Source organism: Ictidomys tridecemlineatus, chromosome 5 (assembly GCF_052094955.1).
Source record: "Ictidomys tridecemlineatus isolate mIctTri1 chromosome 5, mIctTri1.hap1, whole genome shotgun sequence".
NCBI lineage: Eukaryota > Metazoa > Chordata > Mammalia > Rodentia > Sciuridae > Ictidomys > Ictidomys tridecemlineatus.
Genome location: NC_135481.1, coordinates 151,330,421 through 151,353,227, shown reverse-complemented (window position 1 = coordinate 151,353,227; position 22,807 = coordinate 151,330,421). Strand labels below are relative to the sequence as shown.

Genomic DNA, 22,807 nt, shown 5'->3' with positions numbered 1-22,807 from the left:
GGAAAGATTGTGGTAAAAGATTGGGATCTGAGGGAATAGGTTCGCTGCTGGCGAGATGAATGGGCAAAGCTTTGCCAATTTATTTTCAGGATGTGTTAAATGAAACTTAGGCATACTTTCATTGTAACTTCCACAAATGATGGCCACTGATTTCTCCAGGGAAGAATATTAGTCCCTTGCCTTCCATGACACTCTGGGCCCTGGCTCTTCCAGCCTGTTTCAGGAAGCAGTTCACAAAGGCAAAGCCCCAGGTGGCCTCCCTGCCACCAAGTCCTCAAATGGCCTGGGAGCACTCTGAAAGCTCAGATCCAGGCACTGTCTCAGAACCTCGCTCAGGGAAGTTCATTCTGATCACTGAGCGATTGTGAGAGTTATGAAAACACAAAGTCAGCTTTCTGTCACTATGATGAAATCCCTGAGATAAGTAACTTAGAAAAGGGTTACTTGATTCACATTTTGGAAGTTCTAGTCCTTAACCAATTGGCCTCATTTCTTTGGGCCTGTGGCACTTCAGTCTGTAAGTGCTCCAGCACAGCCGTACCAAAAGGCTTAATGAAGAAGTCAGACGCTGTTATCTAAATGTGGCATCTCCATGCATAATAGCGCCTCAATTACATAGCAGAGGAACACCCATGTGCTGAGCCTCTGCATTTGGTGGCAAGATTTTCTAAAAGGACAATTAACTCTGATAAAGTTCCAAACAAGTTAAGCACAGCCTTGTCCTGTCTCCCTTTGACCTTCTGTGGATATAGAATGTGCGGGTATCCTTCATGCACTTGTGCTGACTCTAAGCTGGGTATGTGGGAGCTCTGGCTGGATCTGCACCCTGTGTGGTCACATTAATTTTTTTTGTGTTTCTGTTGCACAGGTGTGACTCTAGGTCCTTTTCAGGGGGAACTATTTAATCCTTCCTGATTTCTATCCCCACTTTGTAGAGGAGGAAAGTGAGGAATGAAGAAGCATCCCCAGGGAATAGTCATAGCCATGAAGCATTGTTAGGACAAGCTGGTAGGGTAGATGGTGGAGCTTCCAAAAGGGACACTTGGCCAAAAAGGGTAGTGATATAAGACATGCAAGAGGGTGTTCAGGAAGTATGACCCCATGTCAAAGCTTGCTTTAATAAAATAGTATCTCCCTCCTGATAAAATGCAGAAATCTTCAGGGTTGTAGAAGGTAGGGGTTGAGCAGGCTTTGCTTCATGGTAGGCATTAATACCATCTATTTCTATTCTTTGTGAAAAAGACAAGATATTAGGTAACTGTTGAATTAGTGTTTCCTCCTAAATGCAAACAGCCTGTGAACCACTGAGGCCTACCCAGGGCATAAAGGTCAAGGAACCTGGACCGTTTCCCTGGTACCTTTCCTCAGAAGTCCTGTTCAGTGAGCTCAGAGAGGGTAGCCTTGCAGCCCTTAGAGAACCCACTGGTTAGAGAGTGATGAGGAGGGGCTGGGGTGAATAAGGAGTCATCAAAAAACTTCATACTTCTAGGATGGAGGCTCACAGAGATCACACCATGGTTTACTATTCTCTGATTGAAAAGACTCAACACAACCAAAATGTAGTTTGGGGGTGGGGGAAAGCATTGCAAAGAGCAGCTTGCAACCTTAGAGAAACAATGTATTAACAACATTTATAAAATGAGCCAAGGAGCCAATAGAATCATTCGGCATAGCAAGTCAGGAAAGCAGATTTTCATCTGTATTTGATGTGTAACTTGTAATTAAATCAAATACTAATCTGTGTTTTAATGTTCCCTAATCAAATAAATTGTCACATCTTTTTTGCTTTTTGTTTTGTTTTGTTGTTGAGGTACTGGGATGGAACCCAGGGCCTCAGACATGTGAGGGAAATGCTCTATCACTGAGCTACATCCCCGGTCATGATTATAATATCATTTCCAATATATTTGACAACACCCTATACTTTGTCCTATAGGACTACTTTATAGTAAACAGAACCAATCTCTTTTTAGTAGGAATTTGTCTTCACATGTTATGAATATTATTAAAAATTCTACCTAAATAATTTTTATAACATAACTGTTAATATAGTGATCTAAAAACAAAATGACTTTTATTCAGAATCACTTTTTTATTATATTCAAATCAAATTGACCCATCTGTGTACCTATCTGGAAACAATATTGAAGGAAATATGTAATAACACCGATGAAGGGACATTGTGGTAAGAATCACGAGTTTGTGGTCAAAAAAAAAAAAAAGGCGTAAGAAACCAGAAAGTGCCTAAAAAATGTGAATTACCTTCATTTTCTTTGTGGTTAGCCTCTCTTCTCTTCAGCTAATTTATAAGTTTGCCAGTTGCCAGGAAAGGTCTGCCAGCATGGGAGGATAGAGTGCAGCTTTTCCTGCCCTGGGGAGGGGAGCGGAGGCTGTAGCCAGCTTCAGTGGGCCACTTTCCTCTGCTGCTCCTCTTAGGAACTGCAGAGCATGAGCCTCTGAGGAGCCATTAAGTTCTGCTTACAGCTCCAAGCAGCCTCCTGGCCCTTTGCAAGTTTCTTGATTTGCAAGTCAAATCAACCAAAAATTAAAAAGGCCCAATCATGTCAAAGGAGACAGCCTTGGAATGCACAGACCTGGATGCCCCTCTTCCTCAGCTTACAGAGGGTGCAGCTCTAGAGAGCTGACTAAATGTGCAAGACAGCTGCCCATTGCTTCATACCCGGCCCTAAGGATCATTGGCTCAGGAGCTCAAAGCACAGGTGCACGAGGATGCCAGCAAAAGTTTAGAAAGAACTGGCTAAGGGTCTTTAACTGGTGCCTGAAGGCTTGAAGAGATGTGAACACAGGAGTTAGCCCAGATGCCAGCCTCCTGCATGAGTCCTGTCCCTGCACCCTCCTGAGCTACACAGCAGGCACAGACACTCAGCCTCCCAAAGTGTCCCTGCCCACAGAAGGAGTGCCATCACAGGAATACCAGCTGCTGTCACCATCCCTCTTAATGAGCTTTACCCTGATCTCTGAGTGATGTGCCAGTCCGTCTATCAGGTGGCTCCTGGACACCCACATGCCACCCATGTGTAGTGCTGGAGTAAAAGCATGTTCTCCACCAAATCCCCTTTTAGTGGAGGGAAAGGCAACAGTGTTGGCCACTTGTTCTGCTTGCTGGACAGAAGCAGCCAGGACTCACTGCCCTGAATATAGAGAATGAGTCTGGGTCTACTGGTGTGTCACCTAGTGGTGCTTTCTGAGAATTCCTCTCATTGTCAGTGTTTCCCAGGGCTACATCGGATGCATGTACTGAGAACACCCACTGGGGGATGAGGAAATCACCACCCACATTTGGCATGAGGCAGGAGCTTAAGGATAGTCTTAGAGGTTGATTGCTCCCTTAGCCTAAAAATATCTTCAGCAGCATGGTTGTCTTAATTCTGCTTCGTGCATTTTCCAGTGTCATCAGTTTAAGTGACTACAACAGGATGCCATAGACTGTGTGGCTCACAAACAACAAAAGTCTATTTCTCACAGTTCTGAAGGCTGGAAGTACAAGATCAAGATGCTGGCAGATTTAGTGTCTGGTGAGGGCTCACTTCTTAGTCTGCAGCCAGCCACCTTCTCACTGTGTCCTCACGTTGTGGAGAGTGAGGAGTCTCTCGTGTTTCGTGTTAAAAGGACACCAGTTCCATCGTGCACTCTGCCCTCAAAACCTAATCACCTCTCAAAGGTTCCATTTCCTAACACCATCACATGGGGAATGGACCTCAATGTGAATTTGAAGGGGCTCCAATATTCATTCTATAGCAAGTTTATTCCATAGACTGATAACTGAGCCAAGGATCTGCATATAAACTTTAAGTGAATTTGTTTCTGCCACCCGTGGCCTTGATACTCTCCCCTTACTAGTTCCCTTTTCTATCAATTACTGAGAGAAAAATGATACCACTGGTTACTGGATACCTTGACGGGTCCTGCTTCCTCAAATGTTGAAGTATAACACCAGAGAAGCACACTAAGGCAAGTGTAGAGTAGAAAGTAAGAAGCTTTATTAAAGGATAGTAAAACAGACTTCTCCCTGGTGGAAGAAGGGAACCCAAAAGCAGAATCCTTGGGATAAGGAAGTCCTGTCCCTTTTATACTTCGACAATTTCCCTTGTTCTCCTGCATTCTTCTCCCTTATCTTGTTAATTTCACCTCAACCTGCCTAGTGACTGGGGGACATTGGTAGAAGGGCCAGGGAGTGAGCAGGTGGGCTGGAAGGGCCTAGGTGGCCGGAAGGGAGTGGCACCCCTGGAGGTATTGATTTGCAGCTCCTGGACTGCTCAGCAGTTAATTAACAACCTTTTGGGGAGGGATTCCAATCTCCCAGGGGGTAGTTTCCAGTTTCCCCCTTCTGACCCAATTTACCTACACTGACTACCTGTCTTTAAAAATCTGGCTTCAAAAAGTGGTGAAGCCTCCCACTATACTGCATTTGTCTAGTTCTCCTTTGTTTTTTTTGCTAGCACAGTAGTACCTCCCTTTTCCCCTGGTTTTGGTTTCCATGGTTTCAAGTTACCAGTGGTAGGCTAACATCTAAAATATTAAATGGGAAATTTCAGAAAACAGAGAGACCACATTTACATGAATGCTATTACAGTGCAGTTGTTCTATTGTTATTGTTATTAATCTCTTACTGTGCCCAATTTATAAATCAAACTTTATCATAGGTATATTTCTATAAGGGGAAAATATAGTATCCCTGTGGTTCACTACTATCCCAGATTTCAGGCATCCACAGGGGTCTTGGAATATAGATAAGGAAGAGCTAGAGTGTTTGCTTTGTGTACTTTGAAATAATGTTGTTCAGAGCATGCATACATATAGAGTTGTTATATCTTCTTGAGAATTGACCCCTTTATCATTATGTAATGTTCTTCTTTTCCTTTGGTAACAATCCTTGTTATGTATTTTGTTGGATATTAGTATGGCTCTTTCTGGTTCTCTTTTCATTGGTGAATATCTTTTAACCTATCTATGTTTTAGATTTATAGTGGGGTTCTTATAAACAGTATATACTTGCATTTTGCTTTCTTTTTTTAAATCCAATATGACAGTTTTCTAATTTTGTATTTTTTGTTTTGTTTTGTTTGTTTTGGTACCAGAGATTGAACCCAGGGGTGCTTAAACACTTAGACATATCTGCAACCTTTTTTTATTTTTTATTTTGGTCCAGGATCTCACTAAATTGTTTAGGACCTCACTAAGTTACTGAGACTGACTTTAAGTTTGTGATCCTCCGGCATCAGCTTCACAAGCCCCTGGGATACAGATGTATACCACTACACCCGGCCAATTTTATCTTTTTGTTGATAGTTTTGGCAATTTCCATTTGATTGCATGAATTATATATATGGATTAAAAGATACCATCCTGTTAACTCTTTTCTATCTGTTCCATCTGTTCTTTGTTCTTTTTATTTATTTTTTTGCTGTCGTATTTTAGATGGATTGAACTTTTTAATGGTTCTGTTTATCCCCTTTATTAATCTATTATTATACCTCTAGTTTTAATTATTAGGAGTTTCCCTAGGTTCTACAATAAACATCTTTAATTAATGATATTCTTTTGCAAGTAATATTTCCACTTCCTCTGTTGTGTACTGCTTCTTTACTTTAGACAGTTGCTTAATCTCAGAGCAATTAAATGAAAGGAAAAAAATTTCATGTTAATTTATTCCATTCCATTACTCTTAATTATGTAAATCCAAGTTTCTTCTGGTACCATATTCCTACTGCCTGAAATTTTTTCTTTACTGTTTCCTCTAATGCAGGTCTACAGGTAATAAATTTACTCATTTTTATCTGAGAAAGCCTTTATGTGTCCTTTGTTTCAGAGATACCTTTGCTGGGTATAGAATTCTAGATTAGCAGTGTTTTTTCTTTCTTTCAGGCCTTTGAGATGCTACTCCATTATCTTCTGCCTTACCTGTTTTATTACAAAGAGCTTGTTGTAATTATTCTCTTTGTTTCTCTGCATTTACTGTATCTTTTTCTTTACCTGTCTTAATCATTTTCTATTTTGGTTTCCAAAAGTTTTATACATAGAAATGTTTTTTTATTATGGTTAGTTTTCTTGTTTGGTGTTCTCTTAGTTTCTTGGAGCTAAGGTGGGTTTAGTTGTTAAATTTGGAAAATTGTCAGCCGCTTTTTCTTTAAATATTTCTACTGTCTTATTCTCTCTGGCTTTTTCTGGTTTTACATCTACACAGATCTTGCACTGTTTGTTATTGTCTCACAGTTCTCAGCTGTTCTGTCCTGTTAACTACCCCCGCCCCCATTTTCTTTTGGTATTCCAGTTGGGAAATTTTAGCTGACTGATCCTGAGGTTCAGATTCTTTTTCAGTTGTGTGAAGTCAACCAATCAGCTCCTTAAAGCCATTCTTAATCTATATTAGTGTATGTGTGTGTTCCTTTCTAGCAATTCCCTTTATTCTTTCTTAGAGATTCCATCTCTCTGCTAAAACCAACCATCAAATATTACAGCATCCACAATATCCATCTCTAACTTACCAATCAGTTATTTTAAATTCCATACTTGATAGTTTCAACACCTATGTCTCCTTTGAGTCTTATACTGTCAACTGCTTTGTTTCTTGTCAATGTGGATATTTCTTTTTGATTCCTCATCGTTTTATTGTTGAAAGACAGTCACTTGATAAGACAGTGAAGATTGAGATAAATCACTTTTATTCCTAAAAACTGACATGCCTTTCCTTTTTTAAAATATTTTTTAGTTGTTGATGGACCTTTATTTTATTTATTTGTATATGGTGCTGAGAATGGAACCCAGGGCATCATGCATGCTAGGCAAGCGCGCTACCACTGAGCCACAACCCCAGCCCCTGTGCCTTTCCTTTTTTTGGATCAGTCTAATCAGGACAGCTAAGGGAGGTCACCCCTTACTGGGGGACAGGTACAGAGCCTATTCTCAATGCAGCTAGATTTTGTGACCCTGTAATTTAAGCTTTCACTGCTTAGTAGAGATAGGAACCAAAGCTCTCTAAAGGACACTTTCATAGAATTTACACCAGTCTTTTCTATGAGCACCAAGTTAGGTCCTGTACATATATATTTCCTTCATACCTTCACCCTCCCAGGGTCTATATTATTTCTCTAGACTATACTCTCCTTTTACCATTTTAGCCATTTTCACTGAATTATTATTAGTAGAATCTAGCTGAGTCAGCCTCTCTTAAGCTCATGTTCATCTCTCCTTGAAGTCTCTGTCTTTCTTTACATTTCTGGTTCATTGGATCTCCCATGACTTCAGCTCTCCAGTGCTTTAAAGACAAGCTATGAATCTTCAGTTTGTCTGACTTAGCATTGTAATGGTGAGACAGCTTTTTATGCCTCAAATAGAAATATACATTCTTTTTTGAAAAATAAGTATTCCAAATATGTCCATGCTAGTTTGAGATGGTCCTATGTGTTTCCAGGCTAAAAGACAGGATAGAATCCCCCCAAACTGGGCTGGTATGTAGCTCAGTTGTAGAACACTTGCCTATTGTGTGTAAAGCCCTTGGTTCCATCCCCAGGTCTGGGGAAAAAGTTATTTTTAAAACAAAACTTTGCAGGCTTATTTTGGAAAGCATTTGCTATTCTCAACATCTGCCACAAGGAGGCAACTGGCCACATGACTACACCTCATTAGGTTAGGCCAGGTTTCCAAAAGGGAAATTTCACTGTGCACTGTGAAAGGCAGAGGCACTCAAAGCAACTGATGTTCAGAAAGAGAGTCTGTTTTCTGAGTTCTCAGGACATTGAGACCCCAGTCCTTTCAACGGGCCACAGCTTACCTTCTGTAGAGATCAGATAACTTCATTTATTCTCTGGTTGTTTTTAATTGTGAGCACGCATATTCCCAGCGCCTCACTCAGTACCTAACCTTTGCTCCATCAAAACCTGAGAGGCTGCCTAGAACCTTCAAAGTGGGCAGGAAGTAGCACCTTCAGGTATATCGGTCTGTCTGCTCAGTAGTGGGCAGGCCAGGGAGTTGGTTCCAGCCCAACTTTGAGGATAGGAATTCCCCCATAATAGGGAGGTAAGGGCCACAGGGGTATGGAGCTGTCCTAGTTTAAGTGGTTTATCTTGGAGAGTGGTGAGAAAGCCAAAATCATAGTGGTATAACATAATGGAAGTAGGGGTCTCGTGCAAATAAAATCTAAACTGTGCTCTGATTGGCAGGCAGTTCTTCCCTAAGTGAGGAGTCGGGAGTTCATGGCTGCCATCATGTAGTACCACCATCTCCTGCAGGAAGCATGGATAGAGAAGGGAAGAGGAGGAGAGCCCCCTGGCGCGCGCGCGCACACACACACACACACACACACACACACTCCTAGTCACATCCCCCAGCACTTCCCATGTTGTTTTTCTCATAGCCCATGGGTACAGCAAGGCACCTGTTTCCTCCCAAATGCTGGGGGCCTGGGGACTGAGGAATGTAGTTGTGGCTGGATGGGTATTTCCAATGGCAACTCTACCCTCAGGAAAGGGGAGAACAGCCAGACCTGAAATGCCCAAGTTGTAACCATAGGAACTGCTTTGAACACATTATTGTCTGAAACAATATTTTCCCAAATTGTCTGATTTCACGAACAGGGGATGTTTATTTAAAATGTAGTTCTTGAATACTCTTCCCAAACTGGCCATCTATGCCTGAGGACCTGGAACTCCAGAAAGCCATGCTGCTCTAGCCATTCTAAAAACAGTGTTGATAGACAGAGCCTCTGCCACCCACCCCCAGCCCTATGGGTGGGAAAAACAGGCCAAGCCCTCTCTGTTTGTGTGATGACTCATGGAACCATGGGACAGGCTTCTGGGTATCACCCAAAGGAGGCCTGTTTCTGAGCCAGCTCTTTAGTCCTCCCTGGGTGTGTCCACCCAGAAGCTCAGCCCTGGGAAGGGCAGCCACGTCAAGATAGAACACAGCAGCCTGCAACAGAGGCAGGCTGAGCCACCCCGATCTCCCAAACCAGACATTTTACTGCCAAATTAAATGAAAACCCCTGAGCGGGTTCTTGGTCAATGCTTTCCCCTTATTTAGGGTGGGGATGAGAAAGGAGGGAAGAGAATATTTGTGCTCACATTTTCTCTTTAGCAACACTAGAGGGCAGCATTGTCAAATTTCCAATTTCTAAACAGAAAAGCTACTATTCATAGTTCAGTCTTAGATTTTATGTATTTATTTGCCTTTTTGCTCTTGCCATGGCACCCTTAGCATGAATCATGGACTCTGGCAAAAAAACAAAGCAGATGTCCAGAGGCCCTGGGGTGAATTTCTCTGCTACGACTCCCAGGAATGGGGCCTACAGGAAAACTAAGTGAATCCTCCACAGAAGGATGCTGTCACTCAGTTGGAATACAGAATTGGGAAAGCTGTCTCCCCACTCCTTCCTGCTTCTCATCTATGACAATACTCTTGTGTAATTGGCTGTATCATTAGGATTTCACTGGATAGAACAGCAGCTCAGGATCTCCTAGCAAATCCCAAATATAATTATAGACATCACCCCTCTCCTCGCCCTCCTGATTTTCCACATTTGGAGCTCTTTATTCAAGATGGTGTGTGAAGAATCAACCCCTCTGAGAAATGACAAACCAGTTACTCCTTACTGCAGTCCCCCAATACATGTGACTTCCTCAAAGGTTCCCTCACTATGCCCCGCAAAGGCTTCACCATCACTGCCTTCTGCCTGTTGGTTAGGCTTCTTTCCCAGACTCATCACCACCTGACATTTTGAAGTGAGGTGTTCGTTAACCTGCTTATCTGTGTCCTGCATGGGTGAGTTCCCTATGAGCAGGTCCCAGTGGATCCCTGAGACTCAGGTACTGATACAGTCCTATTGCATGAAATCGCAAATGAGCAGAGGTCAGCAGTGTCCACTCTCTTCTAATTTGCACTCTCCATCTCTAGTATGAGACGGAGGTGAGGAGCAGGCCATCTGCAAAGTGTCCTTACACAGTATACCTCACCTGCCTGGTCCTTCCTCAGAAATAACAAGCAGAAATCAATTTTTTTCCCACCCTGATGCTTAATGGAGGACATGCCATTTGACAAGCCCAAGGAGACCCAGAGTTCAGTTTTTTTAAATATATTTATTTTTTGGTTGTAGTTAGATACAATGCCATTTATTTATTTATTTGTGGTGCTGAGGATTGAACCCAGGGCCTCGTCCGTGCTAGGTGAGCACTCTACTGCTGAGCCACGCAACCCCAGCCCCAACACTATCAGTTTTGAAACCTATAGTCTTAACTATCCTACTGGCATGATGGTCTGTGTGTGTCTCCATTGGGTTCATTTACAACAAGGACACCTGGCACTGGAATTCCCTTTTTGCCCTCCCTGGATGTTGCTGGAGGCTTCCAGGCTCCTGACCCACCAGTGGGCTGCCTGGCACCTGGTCTCTCTCTTCTGTTCCAGCTGTGATCCCCCTGACAGATTCTGAGCACAAGCTCCTACCCCTGCACTTCGCGGTGGACCCAGGGAAGGACTGGGAGTGGGGGAAAGACGACAATGATAACGCCCGGCTAGCCCAGTAAGACTGTCCCCTGACCTGACTCCCCTGGCACCCCAAAGGGAGGGCTGTACTAAGGAGGTTTTCCCAGGGCAGGGCTGGACCGCCCCTGTGCCTCCTAGCTTGGGGGCAGAAGGGTGGGGTGCAAGACTGGACCAGCTGTGTTCACTCAGTGTTCTTGTCTTGTCAGCCTCATCCTGTCGCTAGAAGCCAAGCTGAACCTTCTCCACAGCTATATGAATGTGACATGGATCCGGATCCCTTCAGAGACCCGGGTGAGCCTCATGTACTCCTGGTAAAGAGGTGGTGGCCGCTTTGTGCCATCCTGGCCAATGGGCATCCTTCCAAATGCTACCAAAAGCTCACCCATGTGCCATCCAGCTGCCCATACCAAGCCCCACTAGCCCTGCCCCCAGCTCCCTCTGTCCCAGCCAAAGCCACCCTGGCTCTAGCTCCAGACAACTCCTGTTGGATCAGGGGTATAGGTATATGTGTGTAGGTGGGTGTATGTGTGCATGCAAACATGCGTTCCGATTAGGGGATTTTTGTCCCCTTATTTTCTATGGGAGAGGTATAAGCATGCCTCAGAAAACAAACTCTAGGCAAGTCACAACAAAACTATCTCTGTTGAGATCAGAACACAATGTGCTGCAGGGGAGTGGAATTAATTATAAACTGTGTGTGGGTCCTTGGAAGAGCCAGGGAACCGAGGGTGCAAGTCCTCAGTGGCCCCTCCTCTTCCTTCTCTCTGGAGGCAGCACATCACCCTCAAAGCTGCCAGCCCTGGGGTTTGCCGCCCCTGCTTGCAGATGCTGAGATTCATGTTAAGTATCTGACTAATTTCTTCTTCTTTTTTTTAATCTTAGTAGAGAACTCCCAGGGGAAGGGATTAAAAAAAAATACCTTGCAAATCATTGGTCCTCTCTAGATATCAATTTACTTAGGCATCAAGTGGAGCTTATCAGTAATGTTAAAGGAGTGGGATGAGGAAAGCAAGTAGACTGGAAGAGTCAGTTCTTGGGGTGCTGGGCACTGCTCAGTGCTCTCACAGTTCCTTACTTCATAGGGATCCCCAGGCAGCTACTGATATTCCATTTTATTAATGGCACAAGTGACAGCCAGTTGGTAGCAGTCTGAGTCCTGCCTCTGAACTGCCTGGAGGATGCCAGTGTTGCTGCAGATATTCTTCAGCACTCACGTTCTGGTATGATGGCAGCAATCCTAGATCCAGAATCAGGACTCTGTCCAGGCATATCTCTGCCCTGCAATGAGAAGGGCCCTTGGCTAGGATTTGGTGGCCACCATATCAAACACAGAGTTCTCAGTAGAAAAATTCTAATAATGGCCCTGTCAGCCCCAGGACATGACAGCCTAAATTCCTTCTTGTATTTCCCACAGGCAGTCCTGGGACCAAGCATCTCTCCCTTTCCTGGTTCTAGGCCCTGAACTTCCACACTTTAGTGTCTATGGAAAACTGGCTTGAGACATGGGAAGTGGTGAAGCCAGTTCTTCCAGCCCTTGCTTTTGGGAGACCTGACCAAAGGACAGTGACCCCTCTCTTCAACCTACTTAGGGGGAAAGAAAAAAACTAAATGGGGAGCAATGAGCCTTCTCTTGGGCTCCTTTGGAGGCCAGGAAGCCTATTGAGGTATATACCAGTTCTGCCACACCCAGATGCTGGCATGAGGGGCCTTGCCATTCCAGTGACATTGGGTCAGCATTCTCTCTCCTCACCTGGGGATGTCCCTCTGCAAATCAGCAATAGGAGCTACTTCTCCTCCACCGTCCTCTCAGCTCCTTCTCAGGTTCCTCACCTGCCCCAGAGATTGGTCTTAACCATGTTTCCACAGTGGTTGTCATCCAAGGTGTTCACAAAGATGCTCTTTCCCTAGTGTTCCCCCACCCAACTTCACACCCCCATAGAAGACCTTTTCTGGGAACTGGGAACATCTTTTCTACTGAGCCCAGACCTATTTCAGAATACTTCTCAAATTAGCATTCCACATTTCCAAACTGGGAAAGGAACCCCCAAAGTGATTTGTCATCACCAAATCAAAGGAGTGTTTTTTCCAAGATGCAAAGACAGGTTCTTAGAGCAAGATAGTCTGGCCAGGGATAGAAAGCCAAAGTCTGGGCTTGTTAACCCTAACTATGACTCTAAAGCTCTAAGCCAGGTAGGTTATATGTACCCTGCCTGCATTCCCCCACTCCCATCTGACTCAGGATTCTAAACTCTTAGGTCTCTGAATTCAGAGAGAAAATGAGGGCAGTCCAGCCTCACTGGCCAGATGGCATCCTTAGATAAAAGACCCCTACCACAGCCTTCTGAAAACACCTATCTTTTCATCATTGCAGAAAACCAAGGCCCACTCCTCTGGGCTTCTTTCCCTTAAGCACATCCCATCCCACTTTTGTAGCACTGGAGGGGTAGTCTGGACTGGACCTAAGTGCCAGATTCCCAGCTTCAGCAACACATGGGAAAGCAACACATGGGCAAGCAACACATGGGCAGGGTCTGTCCTCGTGGACTGCAGTGAGGACAGCTCTTCTCCAACCACCTTCCTTCCCCACTTTTCTTCTCTGCCCCTAGGCTCCCCTGGCGCAACCAGAGTCCCCAACGGCATCAGCTGGGGAGGATGTGCAGTCCCTGGCCGATTCCCTTGACTCAGATCGTGACTCCGTGTGCAGCAATTCCAACAGCAATAATGGCAAGAATGGCAAAGACAAAGACAAGGAGAAACAGCGCAAAGAGAAGGACAAGACCCGAGCGGACTCGGTGGCCAACAAGTTAGGCAGCTTCAGCAAGACCCTGGGCATCAAGCTAAAGAAAAACATGGGTGGCCTGGGAGGCCTGGTACACGGTAAGATGGGCCGTGCCAACTCCGCAAATGGCAAGAACGGAGACACAGCCGAGCGCACCAAGGAAAAGAAGACCAAGTCTCGCAAAGGCAGCAAAGAGGAATCCGGTGCATCAGCAAGCACATCGCCGTCAGAGAAGACCACGCCGTCGCCCACGGACAAAGCGGCAGGCTCATCCCCGGCCGAGAAGGGAGGCGGGACAAGGGGTGACGCCTGGAAGTATAGCACTGACGTGAAGCTGAGCCTCAACATTCTGCGCGCTGCCATGCAAGGCGAGCGCAAGTTTATCTTTGCCGGTCTGTTGCTCACCAGCCACCGGCACCAGTTCCACGAGGAAATGATTGGCTACTACTTGACCAGCGCGCAGGAGCGTTTCAGTGCGGAGCAGGAGCAGCGGCGCCGCGACGCCGCGGCCAATGCAGCCGCCGCCGCCGCCGCTGCCACCTCCACGACCAAACGGCCACAGCGCAGGCCAGAGGCCGAGGGCACTCCTGGAACTGAGCGTGCCTCTCCGGGCCCGCCGGCCGGGCAGCCCACGCAGCTGGTGCTTAAGCTCAAAGAGCGCCCGAGTCCAGGGTCCGCTGGGGGCTCGCGGGCCGCAAGGGTGGCAGCGGGCGGCACCGCCTCTCCTAGCAGCGGCGGCACCCGGCGTGCAGGCGCCAGCGGACAGACCCCTGGCCGAAGCCCGCCGGCGCCAGCGCGCCAGAGCGTTATCCACGTGCAGGCAGCGGGTGCCCGGGACGAGGCCTGTGCACCGACCGTGGGCGCATTACGGCCATGTGCCACGTACCCGCAGCAGAACCGCTCGCTGTCTTCACAGAGCTACAGCCCTGCGCGGGCCGCTGCCCTGCGTACGGTCAATACGGTTGAGTCGCTTGCGCGCGCTGTGCCCACCACCCTCCCCGGCGTCACAGGAGCCACGGCAGCAGCCGAGCACAAATCGCAGACCTATACAAATGGCTTTGGCGCTACACGCGAAGGCCTAGAGTTCGCAGACGCCGACCCGCCAGCCGCACGCTCGAGCTCGAACGGTGAGTGCGGTCGCAGCGGCCCTGGGCCGGCGCAGCGGCGTTGCCAGCGCGAGAACTGTGCGTTCTATGGGCGCGCAGAGACGGAGCACTACTGCTCGTACTGCTACCGCGAGGAGCTGCGGCGGCGGCGCGAGGCACGCGGGCCACGGCCCTGAGCGCGTGGTGTGCGGGCGGCGAGGTTTCCCCCAAAAGGATTTCTTTTCCATTCTGTCGGTGTCTTTTTTACATGCTCTGGTCAACCGAAAGGCCGGCGCCTCCTCTGTCAGTGCCGTGTACGTGTTTGGTCAAACGTTCCTAATGGTGCCTGAACCTACACTGACGCCACTCAGGTAGTAGACGGATAGGAAACAAGTCATACTGTTGGAAGTGGGTGTGCTAGCCTAGCATCTGCCTCGTACCTGTGGAAACTCAATAGCCATTGCAAGAGTATTTTTGTTCCTCTATAAGAGAAATAAAGAAATTCGCAGCCCTTTGTTTTTAGAAGGGAGTGTTTTACATGCTTTTTTTCCCCTCTCATTTCATCTTTTTCCTAACCTAGCGACTGACCTCTTCCAGGTAGCGGTCACTTGCGTGCGGTTGGTAGCACCCAGGGTTTAGGAGCAAATGCGCAGTCCCGGACTGGGGTGGAGGCTCCTCTGCGGCTCCCACCTGCTTTCCATCCCACCTAGGTTCTTGGAGAAAGCAGGGACCTTGCCGCCCGCTGACGCTGTAGTGGTCACTATGGCCCTTTAGGAATACACGGCTCCATTTCATAAGCAAAACCTACTCCCACAACCCTCGTCTCAAGCAACATTCACACTGCCATCCAAGCCGCGGGGGACTGTAGAGTGGGCACCAGAAAACCTACCTCGCAGGGCGTGGTGAGGTGTAGTTAATCTATCCCGGTGCCGGGCAGCTCAGGTGCCAGGAGTTTTTCCAAAGACACCATGGGTCCATAAAACAAGGTTCTGAACTCACAAGTTGGATTGGCCTAAATAAGAGCAAACATGACAGCCTGCTCACATTTCTCCTTTGAAGACACTTCCACAGTGGACTGTCGCTGGAGGGCCTCTTATAAGGTGATAGCACTTCTGTGACCCAGAAGAGAGACAAAGAACTGTGTAAGCCCCTACTAGGCTGCTTTGAAACCCGGCCTGGCCCTCTTTCCAAAGAGAAGGGGCTGAAGGATGCCCGCTCCTGGTAAGGAAGCAAATCCACCCCACACCTCACTTGCATCTGTCTGGGTTCAGCCAGGTAATGGGGCTCACTGTGATTGGGGCCCATCCACAAGGCAGGAATGGTCCTGCCTCTGGCTTCATAACACATTGAGGGAACAGCCCGATATCCGAGCCGTCTTTTTTGGTGCCTCCTACATTTCTTGAGGAAATTTAAAAAAAAAAAAAAATGTGTCCTTAGCTACCCTGTTTTGAGCAGCAATATGCAGCCTTTTCCTTCCAAGATTACCTCTGGAGACTACCATTCTTGGCCAAGGACACTGAGGAGCTAAACCTGCCTCACTAAGAAAAGAGCTTGTTTCCAGGAAATAAGGATAAGATGGGCAAAATCCTCACTAACAAACTAATACTTCCAAACCTGTGAGAGCTTTAGAATAGTCTCTGATAATCCTAAAGAAAGAAAGGAGAAAGCACCTGGCTTCCAGTCAGCTTATCCTCAGAAAATTCAGGAGCAATGGGGTGGGGGTGGGGGGTCATCTCTTCATTGGGGCCAGCTTCTTCTCCTGAAAGGATGCTTTTTCCCTGTGACATAAAGAGCAGCAAAAGCAAAAAAAACTAAATAAGTAAATAAAAATTTAAAAAAGATGGGGAGGGAATTTTTTTACTTGTTTGAAAAATTATAATAAAATAACTGAGTATATCTCCTGTGAGTAATTATTTTTTGTTTTTAATTATCCCACAGCCCGTAGAGTTTTCAGTAATTTATTGAAGTTTTGCAGAAGTGGTTCCTTAGATCAGATTATTTATTAAATAGAATCTTTAAGACTTTTTTCAAAGTTTTACTTTTCATGCTGATGAAAATACTTTCAATGTGAGATAATTACTAGCATCCACCTCCCTAATAGTACTGGGTTTCTTTTATTACTCAGAGAAAAAAAAAGTAGTTTTAAAAAAAATCTCTCATTGAGAGGGTCTGTGGCAGCTTTTTTGGACTGGTTCCTTTCATCACATCACTCTGAACAGCTACTTCACCTTCCAAAGCTGTGGGTCACAGAAAGTATTGCTCCCAGTGTAGATAGCACCTGCTTATGCTCCTTATCCTTAGAAGGTTAAGAGAGCCAACCTTAAAAATGCTTAAATGTGCATTCAGCAACCAAACTCATGCACAAAAAATTAAGGAATATAAATACTCAGATTTTTTTCAATTTTTTAATGTTAAGACAGCCAACTAGAAATTTCCAAAACTGGCTATGCAAATCTCATCTTTTTCATGCTCTCATCCATATTTCAAACAAAAAGACAAACTGAAACTAAAAGCAGTTCATTGTAATAAAGGAAAACCTTCTAAACAGGCAGAGTAGTATATATGTATTATCAAAAAAAAATGAGGACGTGTTCTGTGTGCTTGCATTGCCAAGTTATCTCCACTCCACCTCCATCTGATGACAGATGTGCCATAAATGAGAGCCTGGGATATAGCCTCTGACTGTAACTTTGGCTTCTCTGGCCATGTGAAAGGCCTCTAGTCCCTCTGCTTGGTCACAGAGTGAGCTAGATAAGCCTAGGCACCTATTGGTGCCTGCTCCATGCTGCCACCTTACAACTCAGTCCACACAATTTAAGAATACCATTTTCTTTTTTGAGAGAACCATCCTTTAAACAGAGTTTAAAAATTAAAAAGTGAAAGAGTAGATTGTGATATGAAATGTTCTAGACCTGAACACCCACATCATGCTCCAGGTTGTTCACAAGAGCTCTTTAGACTTGGTCTCTGGCCAAAGGCCCTCTTAGTTCTGGCTTGGGGCAGGAACTATTAAAAGCTGTGTTAATTATATGTGGTACATGAAATTCTCTAATATTCTTCTATGGTTTGTGGGCCCTTTGTAGTTTAGGAAAAGGGAAGAAGGCAAGTGCCACCTGTGCCATGGCAGACTCTGACCATGAGCTGCTTACCCATCTGATCTGGCCAAACTTCCCTTTCTATGAAGGATGGATGGATATCTCTGAGCAACAAAAAGCATGTTTCCAGAAGGATCCCAGATACTTCTAAGCTCCTGTGGAGGTTATTTCAGAAATTTACTTCACATTTCCTGTACATGCTTTACCCGGGTAAACAGTTTTTAAAAAAAATATTCTTAAGGGAAGGTGTTTTTCAGTGTATTCTGCTTGTGGATTTCGTGGAATGTTACATTGAAATTTTACAAGTCAAGTTTAAACTGTACTATAGAGATTATTTTTATATTATTTTCAGAACATGCCACAGAGCAATATTTTGCACCATTATTGTCACAGGGTTGTCCCTTAAAAGGGTAACTTGCTGTGGGAAGGGACACCACTCTGGGCTCTTGGGATTTAAGTGCTTTTTGCTGTTTGTGCAAATACCCTCTGAAAGCAGAAATGCATAAATGTCCTTTCTTTTTTAATTGAGAGCTTTATTTTCCTTTTCCTGTTCATAGGTTTTTCGTACTGCACCTTTCCTGAATATTTTATATTCACTAAGTTACTCTGGACCTTTTCTTAGCTATTACTACACAGTGTCATTTGAATCCCTTACTTTACAAATTTAATGTTTTCCAAAATAATTTATTAATTCTACTGGTTTACTATCAGAAATTAGGTGGCATGAGATAAAAAGACTCTCCGCATCCCCAGGTGCACACCTCAGGATGTCAAAATCCTCCATGTGCCACCCACCCATGTCTTGCAGGGGGAGGGGAGGGATGGTGGGTGCCTCACTGCCCCCTGCTTATTATCCAAATACAAACTTCATCTAGCAAATATATGTCATATTAGTTTGTTTTCTTTAAAAAAGGGCTGTACCTATGAATGATGGGAAATTTTTGCAAAGAAAGAAAGAAAAAAGACTTCCAAACCAGTGTGTGTAAGTTCCATTTAATGAGTCTTTTTTGTTTACTGAGACATGTTGAAGGCATCAACTGGATGTTTGAGACTCCCCACCTAGTGGGGACTTCACAAATTAAGTTCTTCCAGCATTCTGTTCATTTCTTCCAGTACTTCTAATAAATAAAAATTCGATATGTTTCTGTGGCTGAGCCACAGTCAAGCTGTGGCCTTGGCCCCATTGGGCTACAGAGGTAGCACCTGCTCTGACTGAGAGTCTGATTCTTCTGTCACTTCAAGATAGGCATGTACAAAGGGCCCAAAGGTGGCCGGTGCTCCTGGCTCCAGAGAGCAGGCAGCCCCTTCCAAAAAGCTTTAAAGTGTTGGCTCTCTGGAGACTTCTTCCCACTTCCCTGTTACTCCTGACTCTGACCTCTCTTTTCTAATATAATGGCCATTCTGGTGTGGCTCTTCAGGGCAGGGACCTCAACTTCATTCTTGCTTAAATCCAATCCACCCCACTGCCCTTGTCCATTCTGCAGCACTGATCCTGTTGGCCCAGAAGGTGGTTGTGTAGTATCACCTAGTTATCAGGGAGGTGGGGCCAGGGTAGTTCATCCTAGAGAGACCAACACACACCCAGACTCTGCCCCATACTTGCGATGCTGAGGGCCCCCATATGCACCCCAGAGGCCCAGGGGTTACTGTTTTATGAGATTTTCATGACAGCTATAAGCAGTGTGCAAGATGGTCTATTAGCAGGTATGCAGGTAACTTTCCCAAGTCTCATTCTTCCGTCCTACTCCAACCCCAACAGAGAAGAGAGAAGATGCCCTACGGGGACACCCCCCCACCCCAGGAGCAGCCAGGCATGCATCTAATCAGTGCAGAGAATTTCAGGCTGAGCCGAAAACATACTCACAGGAACAGCACAGAAGCCATTATCTACAGATACACTAGAAATGTGACTTTCTATTTATTTTCCAAAATAATTTTTTGAAATTTGCATTTTTAGAATTTTAGACTTGCAAAAAATAAATAAGTAAATAAACTGGGTCCTGCCAACCCTAACTATGTATATACCAAATGATGCATATTGCTTCTTTTTTATTCCTCCCGAAGAGCATCTCAAAGAGATACATATATACACATACCAACTATTAATTTGACACCAGATGAGGAGTACCAGTTGGTTTGAAGGGTAAATATAGGCAGAATCTGCCCAAGACCAAAGCAATCTGTTAATGTAATAAGGACAAGTAGCTATTTCAGAATGTATCTCCAAATACTGAAGGACTACATTAAATGAAGAACTAGCTTCCCATCACAGAACAAAAACCAAGACCTTACAAAGACTACTCCCACCCGTGTATGTCTTTGCCCAGAGACTGAGGCCATCTTTAATCAACAGTCACCTTCCTGCCTCAGGGCCTTCACATGTGCTATCTCTTCTACCTGGGACAGTCTCTTTGAAGAGAGCCCATTACTCACACCTCACTACCTGTCAGTCTTTGCGCCAATGCACCCCTCAACAAGGTTTTCCTTGCTTTCTTGATTTAAAAACATAACACATCCCACCCACTGTACCCACTTCCCCATGCATCTTCCTCTTGTGCACTTGTCTGAGCACTGCATGTGTGAATTATTCATTGATCCATTTATTACATCCACCAAGCTTCCATAGAATGTAAGCTCCATGTGGGCAGGACTTCATGTATGTCTTACTGCTGTATGCTGGCACCTATAACAGTGCCTAATACCTATTAGACACTGGATAAATATACATTGAAGAAAGGAAATGCTATCAGTAATTTGATAGCTATTAAGAGGCCAAAAATAAATGTCAATTTTGGCCATCATCAAATCCAAATTCTTGGACCTGGGGATATAGCTCAGTCGATAGAGTGCTTGCCTCACATGCATAAGGCCCTGGTTTCAATCCCCAGCACCACCAAAAAAAAAAAAAAAAAGAAAGAAAAAGAAGTCCAAATTCTTCTGCTGTCCCTACTTACGGAGACTGTTAGCTGATTAAATGGCTTGGTTCCTTCTCCTGCATACAAGTACAAGAAGGCTAGATATGGTAGTGAGCTTATCCACCTGGTGGCAGCAGTAGCCTGTCTCTGACTCTGAACATCTGCTCTGTGGGTCAGGAACTTTGGAACTGTTTCCTCCTGGTTAGTTCTTATAATCAGATGCACTGTGAGGGGCACCCATCATGTCCTTCCTTGATGTCATTGTAGACCTGGACCATTCTACAGAAGCCTTTATAAGCAATCCTTAGGTATCTCTTAATTCTTTCTAACCCATAAACAGTGGCAATGGATAGTCCAGCCAAGCAAAGGGATCCTGACAACTAGAAAACCCATTCTTCAGTCACCAAAAAGCAGGGCAACAAAGGAAAAGGAACTTGTCACACAGAATAACTGGCACAGGGGTGGGTAGCTATGTTGACAAATGTGGAAACAGCAGAGAGCTGAGAGAGCCAAGTTCCCCAAGACTCAGTCACTGCTGGTGTGCAGTGGAGTGTCAGAGCCTTCCCACCACAGAGCCAAACAACATACACCTCCTTGGGCCCAGGCCCCAGAGCGGTGGTCCTCAAGCGACTTCACCCACAGCAGAGGAGGGATGATCCCCCTCTGAGCTGCCTCCCTCTGCCAGATGATTTTCACAACTACCTAATAGTGATTGGTGTTTACTTCCAGATCCTTTGGCCAAATATGTTTTCCTCTAAGAGTTTTTGGCAAAATACTGTTACCAGCTGCTTATAGAACCTTTGTCCTGCTGTGTCCTGGTTAAAAGGCTTCATCCTCTTTACTCCTCTTCCATGGTTTTTGCTTTCATTTCTCTGGATGCCATCTTTTGGGGTCTCTCAGGGGATTGGTTCTCTTTGTAACACCCTCTGTGCAGCTGTCCAGCAGGGAGTGGGCACATGTGTGTGTCCCTGCATTTAAATTGCCAAATAAACCACGTCCCTTTTGTTACTGCCCAAACAGCCTGGGATATGCTCCTGCCAGGACCCAGAGAAAGGAAGTATGCTTTCCAAAGGCCCGTGTCCTTGGCCCACACAGAGCTGTCTCTGTAGCAGGTACCCACAGAGGTCTCCCAAGCCCTGTGGGCCGTCCGGCTCTTTGCATATATCCTTCCTGATTTGAAGCACCTATTTTAGTATTATGAGTTGGCAAGTGGGAGTGGAGCAGCTTGTGTCTACTCACTTAAGTTCAAAATAAGTAAAATCACCAAGTGCACGTGTTGGATATCAGCCATGTCTTAGGCCCTGGTCCACACAGAAGCAAACGCCCTCTCCAGAGCCAGTCTCCATTCAGTAGGAGCTTGCCCCTCCCACACACCCAGGTGAGAAATGCTGGGCTCTCAGTCATCAAATAAAGGAACACTTAGGAGCAGGGCATTGGCTCACCTGAGTCCAAGCAGGGACAAATCTCCTTGGTGACCAACCACTGCCTCATCTGCAGAGCCTGAAATCCACTCAACATCATTTCTGATGAACTGTTCAGTCTCATCCGTTATAATTGAGGCTCATCAAAGTCATTTATAATAATTTAAAAGGACCTCCTCACCCTGTATTTTCTTTATTCCTTTAAACATGTATTTGACCTAAGGATGTCAGTAGAAATATTGTTCTCATTTTCCTTTATCTTTTCTTTTCTTCTTTTTCTTTCTTTCTTTCTTTCTTTTTTTTTTTTTTTGTTGTTTAATTGACTGATTCCTGGATGAAATAAGTTGCTTTGCCTTATTTATTTGATTACAGTGGATAAAGGAAAATATTTGAGGCAAAAAATGGGTCATAAATCACATTACTTTGACCAAGCTGTTCAGAACCCTTTTCTACCTATGAGTGTTAAATCCGATTCAATGCAAATATTATTTTCCATCTGGTTCATTCTTGGAGAAGAAACCCATTGTAAGAGCTGTCTTTGGTGGTTGGGTTGTTACTTTGTAAAGTATTAAAGCACTAAACCAATTTTTGCAATATATAGTAAATCTTGCTTTCATTTTGGAAAACTTCCAGTAATGACTACTGCACTTTTTATAGAAGAACTGTATTTAATTTCTTTCTTTTATGAAAGATTATTTCAAGTAAAAATAGCTCTGTAATCCGTGTGACACGGCTTCTCCATTACTTGACACAGAGAGAAGCTTTGATGCCTACTCAATAAAATTAACATGTTTGTAAAGCATTGGTTGGTCCAATTATTTGCCCACTCACACCTGTGTTCTTGGTAAAATACCATCAAAGTAAAGCTTTATGACCAAAGAGGAAGAGGCATCTGTCTATAGGCATCCCCAACACCAGTGGAGGGGAGAAGTGTTTTTCTAGCCGGATGAGATGTAAATTCCATTATCACAGTTTTGCTCATACAAGAGGAATAATGGTTCTCTCCTTAAAATGCACA

At 45.0% G+C, this 22,807-nt stretch overlaps 1 protein-coding gene across 7 annotated transcripts in view; it reads left to right on the top strand.

Annotated features, from left to right (window-relative positions):
• The window catches only part of Otud7a (OTU deubiquitinase 7A), a 324,171-nt gene extending 301,583 nt beyond the window's left edge, over positions 1-22,588 (top strand). For all 7 annotated transcript variants that reach the window (XM_040276563.2, XM_078051306.1, XM_021722835.3 and 4 more), the window contains 3 exons: positions 10,417-10,531; positions 10,701-10,785; positions 13,101-22,588. In XM_040276563.2, the coding sequence (XP_040132497.1) occupies positions 10,417-10,531; positions 10,701-10,785; positions 13,101-14,555 (1,655 nt within the window). In that variant the 3' untranslated portion in view covers positions 14,556-22,588. The remainder of the gene's footprint in view (positions 1-10,416; positions 10,532-10,700; positions 10,786-13,100) is intronic.
• The last annotated feature ends 219 nt before the right edge of the window (positions 22,589-22,807 follow it).